This window comes from Tachypleus tridentatus, chromosome 8 (genome assembly GCF_004210375.1).
Source record: "Tachypleus tridentatus isolate NWPU-2018 chromosome 8, ASM421037v1, whole genome shotgun sequence".
NCBI classification, from domain to species: Eukaryota; Metazoa; Arthropoda; class Merostomata; order Xiphosura; family Limulidae; genus Tachypleus; species Tachypleus tridentatus.
Window position 1 is genome coordinate 51,949,393 of NC_134832.1, and position 17,051 is coordinate 51,966,443.

Below are 17,051 nucleotides of genomic sequence, written 5' to 3' on the forward strand. Positions count from 1 at the left end.
TATTTTGTTCAGATTTCGTTACAATGTACTATAACGTAGCCAAGCGATGCAGTTGTTACATATTATCTTTCCCACATTCCCCCTTTAAAGTTTTTCAGCACAAACCACAATTTCGTTTGTTGTTTTTTTTATTTAGTAAATATAAAAATACACATATATCAATTACACACAATTTACATACTTTATTGTGCTATTCATTTGAATATTTAGTGTGTTCATTTATTTGATCTGTGTTGTACCCATAGGAGGTATAGAACTCCGAATTTAGCATTGTAAGTTCTCGTGTCTACTTTTTGTTTAAGTACTTTAATACTGTTTTCACAGGTGATGGTAAATCTGAGGACGTAAACAGTAAAGACAAATAATAGTTATTTGAAAATATTCTTGTCATATATATGATAATATATTATATTATTATTATATTATATATTAATACAACAGTTTTCGAATGAATAACTTATATTTTAACGTTTATATCATCTGTAATCTTCTATTTTTTTAAAACAAATATATAATTTTAATTTGTCTCAATAGATTTTAGGCTAAATATTTGTCCACGATATGAAGCCGCTGCTTCAAACCATTCTATTCAGTTAGTACAAACTGGTTCTAGTAATAACAACAGTGATTAATTAATAAGTGTGTTAATCCCCCTTTCTGGTAATGGAGTAATTAGAAAACGTCAGAGAAATCTCTTTCTAGAAAATCCAATAACGAGAGACTAAAACGATATTGTGAACCCATCCTTCAATCAAGTCCGGAAATTATTGTTTGTTTTTAAATTTCCCGCAAAGCTAAACGAGGGTTATCTCCGCTAGCCGTCCCTAATTTAGCAGTGTAAGACCAGAGGGAAGGCAGCTGGCCATCACCACCCACCGCCAATTCTTGGGGTAATCTTTCATTAAAAAATAGTGGGATTGACCGTTACATTATAACGCCCCTACGGCTGAAAGGGCGAGAATGTTTGGTGCGACCGGGATTCAAACCTGCGACTCTCAGATTACGAGTCGAACGCCTCAACCTACCTAGCCATGCCAGGCCCAGAGTTATTGTAGGTCAGGAAAAATAGAAATAGAAATCGGACCATCACGAAAATTTGTCATTTTATATCTAAAAATGTTATCAAAATGTATTTATTTTCCGAAAGAACTCAAAAGTGTAGAAAAAGTTTTGAACTGTGTAATAAACGAAGAATCCCTGACAATTGGACAAGCATTCATGTATAAAATTACTGGTTATCTTTTTGTCAAAAAAAAAAAAAGTGACACGAACAAGTATATCAATATTTATTTCATCTTCTAAACACTGAATATCCGTAAAAACAGTTTTGCTCAGTATCAGCAATTAACTTTCGAAGGGATCACCTGTTTTAACCACTCACATCACTATACAGTAGTGCGTTGTCAGTCAGTCAGTAGAACACTAAAATGACGTCACGTAAAGGATGTTTAATATTGCGATATGTACTGTCGTGACATCAGTTAAACATTCGCATGCCTTAAATAAAATAATTCTCTCTTTTAAACTATAAACATAGCTCAGCGTATGAACTACAAAAGCAAGAAAAAATTTGTTACGCCTTGTTTGGGTTTTATTTACGCTCGAAGCACAACACTTTCGAGGACCCTGCGGAAGTAAGTGTTTCAGTCTTGGTGCTGCCATTTCTGTTGTGAATGACGTATACTGTGACCCCTTAACCCTTAAACAGGAAGTATGTTATAGGTGGCACCACAGTTGATGATGGCGGCTCTTTTAAGAGTTAACATAAAATGTTTCATATTGAGATTGAAAACCTAATTTTAGTCACCCAGGTCAACTCGTATCCTCTGTTTTGCTGTCAGGCTCCTCTTGAGAGAGACTTGGTGTGAAAAATATTTGTATAGTTGTTTCTTGGACACAAAAAAATATGAACACTTTAAAATAAAATATTTCATAATTTTTTTCCAAATATTTTATCTAGATGGCGTTACAAAAATGACGTACAAAACAAAGCAAACAAATGAAACAAAATTCGTTATTGCACAAAATCAATGCTTAAGGACATAAAACATTAAAACAATGATAGAAATTAATGCAATACTTCATCATGTTCCAGATTTTAAAATGAAGTTCCAACAATAGTATAACAATAACCTAAAAACGTGTTGTTGAACGTTGACCGATGGAGCCCAGAAAACTCGGGTTATTAGCACATTTAAAACAATGTGGTATTTAGGGATTCTCAAAGGGTATCGATACAAATGATAAACCCTCTTTATGTTTAAACTACTTTTCAGTAACCCCAAATAATTAACACGACAAAACAAAAGGAATCCTCAATAGCCGCGGTAGTAATTAGATCTCAAATCGGTAAGGAGATGAAGTTGCTATAAACTAAAAGTTTATATTTAAAAAATAGCACATCAACTCAAGAGCCATTACACGGAGATTTATATCCAGCTGAAAAGGGGGGGTCTAATTAATCCCCTTCCCAAACTATAGTATAGTTTATAAAGTTTGGAGACAGCTTGAATGAGTAATAAAATTTCCTTCGTGACTTATTCAAGCCGTTCAAAACTTTTGCTGTTTCTAAAAACCGGGCTTGTCGCCATCAAATGCAAAATTTGTGTTTGTTTCTGAATTTCGCGCAAAGCTACTCGAGGGCTATCTGCGCCTAATGTAAAATAGTTTGTTTGTCTTAACAGTGAAAAGCTAAATAATGCGTGACTAGAAGACGTAAATGTTCAACGCATTGTTAATACATGGGGAAACCGGAAGGTGGAATATAGGATTAGCAGTTGCAGAGGGGCTTAAGGGTGCATGCCAGGTTTGATGGCATTCGGTCTAGCTGTTCGTCAGTTATAAGCTGACAAACACATTCTGAATTTTGTTAAATAATAGCTTAAGATTTAAAAAAAAAAACATAATCCTTGAATCTCATTAAGGTTTCAACTGACATTTAATACAAAGCGTGAAGAAATATGCACATAATTCTGTAGTCAAAAATTGAAGCTAAGCAATCATATTTAGAAGGAAGAGATCACTAGTTATGTTTGGTTTGTTTTTAATTTAGCGCAAAGCTACTCGAGGGCTATCTGCGCTAGCCGTCCCAAATTTAGCAGTGTAAGACTAGAGGGAAGGCAGCTAGTCATCACCACCCACCGCCAGCTCTTGGGCGACTCTTTTACTAACGAATAGTGGGATTGCCCGTCACATTATAAAGCCCCCACGGCTGAAAAGACGAGCACCTTTGATGCGACGGGGATTCAAACCCGCGACCCTCAGATTACGAGTCGAACGCCTTAACCCGCCTGGCCTCACTAGTTATAAGACGTTTCAGAAAAGTGAATCTTTGAATTCTTATGACCTTGTGTGTGGTGTGTGTAACAAATTAGTTTCAGACGTTTTAACAATCCCATTACTTTAACACGGTTTAATCGTTTAGTGTGGTTAATTTGAAATAAAAACGATTTTAGGAGCTGTAAAACAAAACAAATGCAACTGTTACGTGAAGTTAATATATAGTTTCTTATTTTTAACGATGTCGAAATACCGTCAACTTGTAAATTGATTTAACTGGAGGCGCTCTCTTTGGACAAATAAAATACCCAGCAATTTAATAAGGCTTGTTTGTTTGTTTTTGAATTTCGTACAAAGCTACTCGAGGGCTATCTGTGCTAGCCGTCCCTAATTTAGCAGTGTAAGACTAGAGGGAAGGCAGCTAGTCATCACCACCCACCGCCAACTCTTGGGCTGCTCTTTTACCAATGAATAGTGGGAATGACCGTCATATTATAACGCCCCCACGGTTGGGAGGGTGAGCATGTTTAGCGCGACGCGGGCTAAAACCCGCGACCCTCGGATTACGAGTCGCACGCCTTACGCGCTTGGCCATGCCGGGCCTATTTAATAAGGCTTACCACACGTAAGTACTAATCTCAAAAATGTTGTTCAGAAAACATTCGAATATTTTCAGTTATAAACCAGAGTCACACATCTAAAGCCAAATAGAAATGTTGAAGTAAAAAAAAATGATTCGAAAAATTTAACATACAGAACATGTAAACAATGTTTGTTTCCTTTGTAAAAGAACCTTTCTTAATAAAAACATGAAAATTTGATATGAAAATTTTTTATCACCTTTCAAAAGTGTAAGCAATATAAAGTAGCTTGACATACGTATGGTCTACACGGCCCAAAAATGTTTTCATAGAAAAGTTTCGGTTTCGCCGGAGACCACAAATCAGAGTCTGCAACATACTGCCCCACCCCACAAAAAAAAACCTTTATTTATGAACACAGTTATCACGTGCACTTAGTAACATGTATTGACATAAAAATATTCGTATAAAAACACTTTTATTTCCAATAGTTCAAACTAAGCATATATATATATGTATGTACATATACGAACTATAGCCTAATGTTTCACTTCAACATAATCACTTATAACAAAACTTTAATAATTTCTCTTTTCCCAAACCGTTCTTTGTGAAACCGGTTTCATACGATCACGGGTTACTCAACATAAGATATAAATTTGTGTCGAATAACGTTAACATTTCTCCAGGTACCCATATTATAATTATGGTAATCCAAAAATCTCGTGTGTGTTACAACAAATGCAATTTGAAAATACAATAGCTATTATTGTTTATATCACTGATATTAAAATATCCTTGTTTTTATTCGTCGGCAAAGCAAATTTTAAGATACGCATGTGCTAATTCCAGAAACACAAATCAACAGAGTATCTACGCGCACGTGTGACTAGGTCTAAGTCAATAATGTTTGGGTATTTTTTAGTGTCAATAGTTTTGTTTGACAGCCTTTACTATATGCTGATTGACTTTATTTCTAAAACAAAGTTAAGCCTAAATTTGCAAAATAATTTGCAAAGTTTAAACTATCTCATTCCGTGTTCTTCTTGGATGGGAGGAAGTACAATCAGTAAATTCCCCCCCTTTGTTCGAGTGTTTTCACAACGTATAGGATATCGGTTAAGTTTGACTAAACATTTATGGTTAAAACTAACCGACACTTATTTTACATATCTAATAACATTGTAAAGTCTACTTTAAGAAACAATATTATGGTAAATATATAATTTTATTTGGAAATAACCAACAAAAACTTTTACCGTAAAAGATATTACCCAGCGTGGTAGGTATCAGAAGTGTTTATGGGGTTGCTCAATAATATGTACTAAATGACTCATCACCCGACGCTGTACCACTCACTGATCATGGCAAAATAATATAATCGTTTTCATTAGAACGTATAAGCTATAGTTTGTACTCTGAATTGAACACTTCACGTAACTGGTTTTTCTTCAATCTACAAATAAAAGCCATTGGGCTTTGTTTTTTAAAAACCTATACAAAGTGCACTATTTTCTTGCGCATAAAAACATAGTTCACGCAAGAAGACAGCTTAGACCAATACTGTTGTTATCAGTGTTTCGTTTCTAGAAAAAGACGATCCCTTGTTGGCAGTGCAGGAGGGATCTGATCCCTTGTCGATGGCTGGAGAAGGGATCCTAGTTTTTGTGAATATAGTAGTTGTAGTTTTTGTGAATATAGTAGTTGTAAGGAGAAGGGATCCCAGTTTTGTGGATATAGTAGTTGTAAGGAGAAGGGATCCTAGTTTTGTGGATATAGTAGTTGTAAGGAGAAGGGATCCCAGTTTTGTGGATATAGTAGTTGTAAGGAGAAGGGATCCTAGTTTTTGTGAATATAGTAGTTGTAAGGAGAAGGGATCCCAGTTTTGTGGATATAGTAGTTGTAAGGAGAAGGGATCCTAGTTTTGTGGATATAGTAGTTGTAAGGAGAAGGGATTCTAGGTTTGTGGATATAGTAGTTGTAAGAAGAAGGGATCCTAGTTTTGTGGATATAGCAGTTGTAAGGAGAAGGGATCCTAGGTTTGTGGATATAGCAGTTGTAAGGAGAAGGGATTCTAGTTTTGTGGATATAGTAGTTGTAAGAAGAAGGGATCCTAGTTTTGTGGATATAGCAGTTGTAAGGAGAAGGGATCCTAGTTTTGTGGATATAGCAGTTGTAAGGAGAAGGGATCCTAGTTTTGTGGATATGGTAGTTGTAAGAAGAAGGGATCCTAGTTTTGTGGATATAGCAGTTGTAAGGAGAAGGGATCCTAGGTTTGTGGATATAGCAGTTGTAAGGAGAAGGGATCCTAGGTTTGTGGATATAGCAGTTGTAAGGAGAAGGGATCCTAGGTTTGTGGATATAGCAGTTGTAATGTTATCAACGCTACTATTTTGGAGATGGGCAGAAAGATTAACGCAGTCGACTCCATCAGATAGTTTGTTTGAAAAAAATCTACGTTGGGTGTATCTGTTGTATCCGTCGAGGGAAATCGAACCCCGGATTTTAAAGTTACAAGTTCGTAGGCTTACTGCTGTCCCACGGGGAACGACTGCATGAGTGAATTATCAGTTGGAATCGAGACATTTTAATAATAATTATAATGTTATGTCTGTTTACCTTAACGACACTTAAGATGGTAGCTACACGCTATGAATATTTCGCCTACCAAGTGTTTAATTCGGTTGCGGACGTTGGTTCAGCCATGTTCAAGAAAGTTGATTTAGAAAATATCCCATTATTTTGTAAATAAAATCTCGGAAGACTTATCTGATCTTTGTTTTTTTTCCTATCAGATTCGAACAGTAAAATAAAACAATTTCAAAGACGTAGTTTAAATCGTTTTTCAGAGACGGTACGATTGTTGCCAGGTTTCTAAAGACAAACTGCTATTAAAATTACGAACTGATGTACCCGTTGAAAATTTTCAAGAAAGACAGAGGACCCCCGAAACGTTCTGGAAGAGTTAATCCGAACGTTGACCCCATGTGTCATTCCCAAGGAGTTCCAAGTGTGGTGACAGTCGGTTCGAAAATCATAAGGGGCACATAGCACACAGATATTTATGAAGTGATGGATTAGATAGTCAAATGTTTTAAATCGAGAAATGGTTATGACGTCAGAGTTGTTTTTTTTCTAACGACAATAATTCGTTATTATATTATCCTACAACTAATAAATGTTCCACATATAAAAAGTTTTGAAAGTTGGATACACCTTAAAGGATGAGCAGATGAAAAAAACAACAACATTTGATTCAGTCCCAAAATAATATTCTGTTCTTGTATATTAAAATTAATCTCCAGTTGTATGGTATAAAACTCATAAAAAAACAGGTTTTTTTTTTATCTTACGCGTTAAAAAATATTTATTCATGACTATTAACAAACATGACTGGACGTGACGACTAGGGAAATGTCTGGTTAGTTGAGAGTTTTCTTGGCACAGGTAGATTTGGGTTACCTCTTTGTTTTTTTTTAATACACACATATCGATCACATCATAGAAAATATGACTAAATGTATCTTTGGCACTCTGTTCTTCCACACCAGAAAAAACAAAAAATATTTTCTTTACTCTGCTATATGTTATATATATTTCTAATCTCAGTTTTGTTTGTTTCGAAATTCCCAAATTTGGCACTTTGCATCTTAAAAAAACAACTAGAATTTTACATACAAAGTTCAAACAGCCACGTTTGGAACGAAACAAAACATACTAATGCACTATACAAACACGTGGTTATAATCTCTCTTTCCATTGTTTTCATTTTTCATTGTATAATTTTCAGCGGCACGTTTTGGCGGCCATTTTAGAAACAACAAAGCTTATAATAAAATCGTATACTGTATAATACAGCGACATCTGAGGAGTTATTTGTTCAACAATTATATTAGACATAAACACAAAGAGTATAAAACTAAAGTTTCTGTTATTAGTTTTGAGTATTAAAAATAAAGAATAGTTGGTGTTTTTTTTATTTCGCTGCACAAATTTTTGCGGTAATTTAATAAATCTGTAAAAAATTACCAGTTCATCATTTCAAACTGATTTTGAGTTTGAACAAAAATCACAATATTCATAGTCAGTCGCTTTGAAACAATTATTTTAAAAATGTACCTCTCTATAAATTACTAGTTATTTCAAACGCACACATCCCCCCCCCCAAAAAAAAAACGCAAAGAAAATACATGATTACAGGACTTCAGACTTCTGTTGAGAAGAAACGATAACTGGTTTCAGTTTGATGAACGCGAACTTGTTGCACACACAATGAATGACGTAACGCGTGTCGGCAAGTGTATCTGTGACGTACTTTGAAAGGTCTCTCTAGTTGTTTCGAGAAAGGCAAGGAATGGCGAATGAAATTATTCAAATTCCACAGCCTTAGAAGGCGACACCGAGTCGTTGGTGACGCACCTAAATGGAACACACGTGCATTTGTCGGCAACTTTTTATGTTATCGGTTAAAAACAACATGAGCCTCATTCTTTCTTAGTCTCGATAAGGCTTGCAGTAGCTGAACCGGTGGTTCATATGCTGGCTGTAGGAACCGGAGTGAGAGAACCGCTTCAGACACTTTCGGCACTGGAAAGGCTTCTCGCCGCTGTGAAGTCGCTTGTGCTCCGTCAGGTGGTGCTTGTGTTTGAAAGCTTTACTACACTCGTCGCACTGATGAGGTCTCTGACCTGTAAACATTTGTGAAAAATCGTCACATGCGGAGACTCTACTATTTGACAGTTGTTTGTTTCTGTACAAAGTTATAACACGAATAGACTATAAACTCTCTGTCCGCCACGAATTGGTTTGTTCGTTACACCCATTCAGGGAACGAGACCTCGAACGTGAGAATTTAAAAAACCGTTACGTAACACGAAGACCAATTACGTAAATTGTTTGTTTGTTGTTAAGATACACAATGGGCTATCTGTGCTGTGCCCATCACGGTTATCCAAACCCGGGTTTTAGCGTTATAAGTTCGGAGACTTACTGATACATCTCTGGGAGAAGATACGGTTATCTATCACACTTTACTTCTTGTGGAAAAGCTACACGGAATACCTATCATAGTTTTCCAAAGTTGCATTACCTCGTTTCAATTAATAAAAAAATTCATTTCCAAAAATTAATCTAAAAACGGCGCAAAACATGTTAATTAAAAAATTAATTAATTAAAAACGGGCAAAGGGAAAATGTTTATATTTCTTGGTCAACGATCCAGTGTGAAAGAGACAAAAATTTACCGTATTTCTACACGTCAATGAAAAGTGACGAATTCATACATATTACATATAACATACAACAATACTTACAGCATACACACCTCTAAATTTATTCCACAAACTCTCGCGATAAAATAAGAGAAATAAGACATGAAATAACTGATGAAGTGTAACCTACCGGAATGTTCGTATTTATGTCGAGCAAGAGAACTCTGTTTGTTGAACGCTTTAGAACACTGGTCACATTCAAACAATCCATCACCATCCGATCTTTCGATAGAACACTTTCTTTGTTTCACTTCAGAGCCCTCACCTTCGTTCAGTTCTGACTGTTCATCCACTACAGCTTGTTGTCTTTCTGCGCTAGCCTAAAAAAACAACAACATGGAGGCCGTTAATTACAACTTCAGTGTTTATAAGCTCGTCGTTAGGTTTTTAGTAACACGAAACGGCTCCAAGGACCTCAGTGTTACGAAATTATTTCAAGGAACTTTAATATACCAGAGAAAACTTCAAGGGCCAAAATAACTCCCGATGGCTTTACGTATGACGAAGTGACTTTACTCACTACAAAATTAGGGTTAGCATTAGTAGTTTTGCTATAAATACACAAAATACAAAGAAAAGGGCGAAATAACTTCAAACATCTCTGTATTGAGATGTTATTTTTACTTAGTAAAAACAGAAAACAAATCAACACCCAGGATACATACTGCTCAACCTTTAAATTTTAATATTCGAAACCTTGTAGCGGAATTAGTACCTTTTAAAAGAGACTCCCCAATGATGTTATTAATATCATAATAATACAACTGAGCAGTCTTTACGAATACTTCTAGAGAATGGAAGGTACCCTACCTTTTTCCAAAATCTCTTAAAATTATCCATTTGCCAACTTTCAACACTATCTGGGGATGAACGTTTTGAATCAGATTTTCCACTTGTTTCAGCAGGACCACAAGTGGTACCCAGACTGTTTTGTTCTGGTGAAGATGGTGGTCCCTCGCTACCCGGGGTTACATCTAGGTTGTTCTGTTCTGGTGATGATGGTGACCTTTCACTTTCGGGTGAGTGAGAAGTTGGTCTTAGAAGAAAGGGACTTACTGACCTACAATTCGTAATCACGGACATTCTTGACGAATCCTCATGTGGACTTGCTGGATCAATCTGCTCCGTGATCGGTGATCCTTCTAGTGTAGAAGAATATTGGTCAGAGTTCACTATGGCGTCTGACTGGTCTTTTGTAAGTACTCTATAGGAATTTCTTTGGTTCTTACTTCCATATTCGAAACAACTAAAGCTTTCACTATCAAAACATCTCCCATTCGTAGCATAACGTAATTTGGTTTCGCTGGGTGGCGCTGTTGTTCGACTGGACTTTTGGCTGAGGTTCATGATTTGGCACTCGCAATTTGGCTCTACTACTGGTGAATTTCCTAAATGCCTATACAGGTCACGTGTCTCCTTCTTCAAGGACAGATCAAGAGGCGACTCAGAGTCCGATGAAACAAACTCTTTGTCCAACACTGTATCTTTATGCTGTATGTTCTGTGAGCAGATTGATGGAAACCCACATTTAGAAAACATATTTGTACCGTGAGCCGGTGGTATAGGTAGACCAGTTGACATGTCCCCATAACAGCTAGGCGTAGCAGGAAAGTTGAGGAGAGACTGTGGCTTGTAGCGAGGAATATTCAAACAGTATGGCTTGGCTTCACTGGACGCTGCTAAATCTACCTTCGAGCAGTCTTTCAACGAAACTTTCGGTACCTGAATTGGACAATTTGTAGAGAAATTCTCATTTTTAACAGCCTGTAACCAAACCTGCACAATACGCGAAGAACATCCAAGTTCTCTTGCTATCTTCTTTATATCCTTTTTTGTCGGATTTCGGTTCTGAAGATGAAATTCCTCCAACGTTTTCAACTTAACTTCGTTCAAAATACTTTGGAAAGGGATCTTTTTGCCATCAACTAACTTCATCACCTCTTCAACATCACCTGTATGAGCTTCAACTTCACTAGGGAGAAACGATCGGAAATAATACGTTTCACCAGTGTCGTTTCGTGCAGGGCTCCAGTATCGTATTTCAGGTTCTTCTAGATTAATAATGTTCGAGAAATTTACATCTTCGTTGGAACAAACTTCAGAACCAGTCTGGTTATCTGTTCTCGTTAAACATTTCCCATCTTTCCACGATCCTGATTGGACATTCTTAGGTTCATCATCACACTGTTCGCAACTTTGGCGATCCTGAACTGAGCTTTTACCACTTAAGACAGATTCTTTTTTGAAACTCCACATAAGTTTTTCTAGAGATACCTTCAAAGGATGCGAGCAAGGTGGTTTACTTAAAAGCTCCGAAAGAAGCCCTTTGTGTCCATTGTTATAACTCGAAGTCTGTTGCTTCTTAGCAACCGACTCGTCCATAATTTTAATAATTGTGTTAACTGTCTTTATGTCGCTGTTTCCAGATGAGCTCATAGGCGATGAATAGCTTCCTTCTTCTCTGCCAGAAACCACAGTATCAAAGAAGGGATCCATGGGTTCCGATGACGTAGGTATTGACAAACACAGATTAGAAGATACTCGATCGTCAACAGAAGAAGGTACAGCATTGGGCGAGTTGAAAAAACACGCAAAAGGAAGATGCTTTGTAGGAATGTCCGAGTTTTCAGGTTTCAAAAAGGAGTGCCAAGGAATGGAGGTGAAGGCCACTGGATGGAAGGGATATCTTCTAGCATGAGGATGACTTTTGGTGGACACAGCAGATGACAATCCGGTTTCAATAGGCGCGTACTCTTCAAATGACTCAATAGTCCTGGAACCCTTTAGGTGATCCTTTTGTGAAATAGTGTTGGTGACCTTTTGGTTAGTTCCACGACCTCGAAGCGGTTTACTTTCCATTTTACGAACCTATTGGAAGGAGATAAATTGTTGGTGATAGTAAAGTCAAAAAATAAAACTATTGTTTTTATCACAATTAAACAAACACATCAAAGTTGTTTAATGACGAATACAAAAAGCACAGCTGAATCAACTGTTGTTTTTTTTTATCTCTAGATACAATAATAAATGCTTCCATTAATTCTTAGTCGTTAAATAACTGAATTACCCAACGACCATTAGAGTAGAATTTAGTAACAAACATTAAGCTCATATGTAGGCGATACACACGTCATTAATCACATACGACAACGGTTCTCCTCACTTCTTTTCAACCTGATACCAAATATAGAAACTCGAATTCCTCAGTTGTTGATATCAAAGTTAGGCCTAATGCTGTAAATAAATAGTGTGTGCTGTCCAGGTTTTTAATGAAAGTACTCACTTTGAATAAATATGCAAACTTAATAAAATGACAATGTGATATATTGATCTAAATGCATTATTAATTGATTTTATAATACTTTATCATATATGTATATGTCACTCACAGATTGGTTTGAATTTCGCGCAAAGCAATACGAGGACTATCTACGCTAGCCGTCCCTAATTTAGCAGTGTAAGACTAGAGGGAAGGCAGCTAGATATCACCACCCACCGCCAACTACTTGGTCATCTACTCCTTTACCAACGAATAGTGAGATTGATCGCCCCCACGGCTAAGAGGGCGAACATGTTTGATGTGATGGGGATTCGAACCCGCGACCCTCAGATTACGAGTCGAGTGCCTTAACCACCTGGCTATGCCGAGTCGTCACTCACAGAATAGAAAGCTTTGATTTAAGACTTATCTATTTATAACCTCTGCAAGTCGTTCCGTTTTCTGGAAAACAGACTTTATTTTCAAACATGTATGTGTTTTCAGCTTGTAGATTTCAAATATTATGCTTTCTTATTGTACTTTGAAATTTATTACGAAACATGTACTATGTGTTTCCTGCAAAATAAATAAATTCACGTGTATCGTACCTTCAAGTTCATTATAAGACACTTTTTACTGGTCATGTGAGAGGAATAAGACCCTGAATGGGAAAATCGCTTGCTACAGTTTGGACAAACGAAAGGTTTTTCTCCACTGTGAATCCTGACGTGTTCCTTCAGGTGATGTTTAAATTTAAAGGCTTTCCGACACTCTGGACACCTAAACTTTCGAAGGCTCGAGGAGTCGTCACTGTCGTTTCGATGTTGCTGTTTAGACAATTAAGCACGTCAGGTTAAAAAAAATCGTACATAAAAAAAAAAAACAGAAATCTTATGCAAACAAAGCCAAGCAAAATGCACTGCATAGCGTTTCGTAACCCTAGCCTCACAGCTGAATAGAAATACTGTGACCAAAGTAGCATACATAAGACGATATGGAATGTTCTCTTCAGCTCAAAAAATAATCTTAGTTATTTCGTAAATATAAAAATATAATATTTTATTTTAAGACGGGTCTGAAAAAAGACGTTTTTGAAAAGTTAACTTCAATTTGTAATATTCTATTTAATTTTTATCGAACGATTACTATATAATTATCAATACTTGGGGCGTTTTACAGTGGTAACGAAATCCTAAGAACGATGTGATTTACACCGCTAATCATGTTAAGACTTTCTTCACATTGAAATATTGTTTTTATTCTATGGAAAACTATGCATTCTCTCAGTGAAAATACCACTGGTCTTGTTTATGGGAAAAAAAATAACTGCGACTCTAGGCTAAATATGGTCATAAACTTAGTCTAACCTGGTTCGATTCTATGTGGAAAAAATTCATGCTTTTCCAAATGGGTCTTATCTGAAAATGAAGCAGTGCATTTGTTGCACTCGTATATGGCATCATGTTTCTTTTCTGTATCCTCTAGCACCTGTTGATGAGCAGCTTTCAAGTGGTCTCGAAGAGCGTAAAGCACTTGACTACCAGAAAACATTCTTTCACAGTGTGGACAACTAACGGCAAGTGCTTCGAGTAAAGTGGCGGCATCTGTTAGAAAAAAAAGTAATTTAATTAGAAAATGTCTTAAAATTTCTGGACGTAGAAAATAACTAAGGTACATAATTGTATATAAAACAACTCAGCAAATGAAAATATAAATCATAACAAAACATTATTATAGGCGATAACGATGCCACTCCTCGAAGATATTTTGTTCTTGTCCGTTTTTAAATATTAGTATTTAAACCACAAATCAATGTAAGTAAGAAGTGTGTTTGCAGAACATTCACGCACAAGATATTTACTGTTAAGACTTGAGATACGGTGGTGTTAAAAACATTAACTCAGTCACGGGGCAGTACTGTTAAGACGTGAAATATCGTGGTGCTTTTAAAGAGTTAACTCCATTACAAAGTAACGTTCCACCAAATAACAACTGTTTCCAGCGACACATAACAATCGCAAGAAATCGAATACAAATCATTACAGAAAATAGGCCCGAAAAATACCATTTTTTCAGTTGGAAATTCAAAAAGAACTGATTTTCAAAACACGAAATAAGGATTATTGTTATATCTTTAAATTATTAATGCTATTGTAAATTTCAGCATATAGAAAAGTTTTATATAAACGCAAGAGTTAACGATTATACCATAAAGTATACAGTTAAATTTATAAACCGATAGATGGCACGACAGTCACCATTTTGAACAATTACCCGATTTTATGCCCTACGAATATACAATATTGTACGAGCGAATGTGAAGAAAATATCGAAAAGATTCTTACGAAACCTAAAAGATACACATGTGGTTGTGGTAAATGTATATCGAAGCAAAATTATCAACAAACTGTGATGGTCTATTAAACTTACAGGTCGTAAGTAGCTCTTTAGTGCTTGCTGGAAAGCAAAGCTTTGTAACATTTCGAAATCGATGTTGAAGTTAGCACGTGAAGTTTCATTTGGCATAATCGTTTCACACGACACTAAGAACATTCATTCTATCCCTAATAGTTCTCGTATATCTAAAAACTGCTTATAAAGTCCGACTAAATACAGGAGAAAGTGATACTCTTGGTATGCCCACTTGATATATTTCTTTTAGAGAGAGAGAGAGAGAGAAAAAAACACAAAAAAAACTAGTTTTAAGTCGTCGGTCCTACTAGGGCCTGGCATGGCCAAGCACGTAAGGCATGCGACTCGTAATCCGAGGGTCGCGGGTTCGTGCCCGCGTCGCGCTAAACATGCTCGTCCTCCCAGCCGTGGGGTGTATAATGTGACGGTCAATCCCACTATTCGTTGGTAAAAGAGTAGCCCAACAGTTGGCGGTAGGTGGTGATGACTAGCTGCCTTCCCTCTAGCCTTAGGGACGGCTAGCACAGATAGCCCTCGAGTAGCTTTGTGCGAAATTCCAAAAAAATATATAAAAAAATCGGTCCTACTAAAGCCAGTAGCGCATACCACTACTCTGTGTTAATCTGTTAACCGTGAATGAGTCCGGTAAGCCTCCACGAACAGAGCCACGTACAATGGTCTTATTTCCGGCCACTAGGATGAAAAGAGGATACCAGCTTGGAGGGCGAAAAATACGCTCGTAATCAAAAGGTTTATCTCGGTCTACTAAGACCACAGTTCTACTTGGCAAAGTACCAACCTAGTGTAAACACGCCAATACTGCAACGCCAGATAACGTCGGTGGCAGTTCGACTTTCGCACAGAAAACAAGTCGTTGCGTGATGACAATACAATTAATATTAAACCCTGAAGTTATTTTAATGAAACACGTTGGCTCAGGAGGAATACGGTTCAGTACTGAGGTTCAAGCAGCACTGGCGTCATCACGAAGATCGCTGATTTGTGAAAAACGATACCGTAAATACGTTTCATGAACGTAGTACATATTAATAGCATGTTTTGAAGTAATGGAAAAATAACATACCTAAACGACGTACTAAAGTAAACAAAGCTCTATTCGAACAAACGGTGTCGAAAAGCACAAAACTACAGTGTGCCCTTACCCAGGGCGGGTATGAAACCCCGATTTCTTGTGTGATAAACTCAGGAACTTACCGGTAAACAAGCAGGAGGTATTTGTATTATCACATCTCTTTATTAGACCATTTCTGTCGAAGGAGGTACTATGATAAAGAAAGAAAAAAATAAGAGAAACTCGAAATATTTGTTGTCATATACGAGGGATAGCGTTGTATTTCTACTTGGCTCACACTTAACTTAAGCCTACATAACGTATAGTACATAAGCAATTTGCCAGTATAAATCACTGATGGAAAAACAGGTTTACTGCATAGAGATTAGCCCTAGATTAACTCAACAATTGTACTAGAGAACGTCATAAGAAGTTTTGAAATTAGTTAAGCCTAATCTCTACTGCTTGGCCCGGCATGGCCAAGCGTGTTAAGGCGTGCGACTCGTAATCTGAGAGTTGCGGGTTCGCATCCCCTTCGCGCCAAACATGCTCGCCCTTTCAGCCGTGGGGGCGTTAAAAGTGACTGTCAATCCCACTATTCGTTGGTAAAAGAGTAACCCAAGAGGTGGCGCTGGGTGGTTATGACTGGCTGCCTTCCCTCTAGTCTTACACTGCTAAATTAGGGACGGCTAGCACAGATAGCCCTCGAGTAGCTTTGTGCGAAATTCAAAAACAAACAAACAAACTCTACTGCTTGAATTTTTTGAATGGGAAAAAATTTATGTATTAGAGATGAAAGGTCTAACATTTCACTATAGGGGTGTTCGTTTTTCTCTTTTACGTGAAAGAGCAGGGGACATTCTCAAAACTACGTCAGTAAAGTTAATATTTGTAGTAATTATACATGAATGTCCACAAACATGTTTAACGAGCTTTGAAAAACAGGTCGTGGTTCGTAGTTTATAAAGTTTACATTTGTTTTTCTTTATATAAATTTACGTTCCCTCTACAACTTAGTAATGGTAATTGATGTGCGACCACACTTTTATTGAAAGAAATAAAAAATAAAAACACGTTGATAGTTACGCGTCGATTTACTTTCCAATTAATTATCGAATATAGGAGGAGAATGACACGTGATAATGATGTCAGCAAAATTCAACTGCACATGCGTTACA

The 17,051-nt window shown here is 36.8% G+C and overlaps 1 protein-coding gene across 3 annotated transcripts in view; it reads right to left on the bottom strand.

The window, feature by feature from the left end:
* Positions 1-1,926: 1,926 nt before the first annotated feature.
* Positions 1,927-17,051, bottom strand: part of LOC143222397 (uncharacterized) — a 45,132-nt gene continuing 30,007 nt past the window's right edge. Inside the window, exons 2-6 of one of the 3 annotated variants that reach the window (XM_076448869.1) lie at positions 13,757-13,993; positions 12,998-13,216; positions 9,941-11,998; positions 9,261-9,450; positions 1,927-4,239 (exon numbers count right to left, since the gene is read on the bottom strand). In XM_076448869.1, the coding sequence (XP_076304984.1) occupies positions 4,223-4,239; positions 9,261-9,450; positions 9,941-11,998; positions 12,998-13,216; positions 13,757-13,852 (2,580 nt within the window). In that variant the 5' untranslated portion in view covers positions 13,853-13,993 and the 3' untranslated portion in view covers positions 1,927-4,222. The other 2 variants (XM_076448867.1, XM_076448868.1) reach the window with 2 other exon arrangements.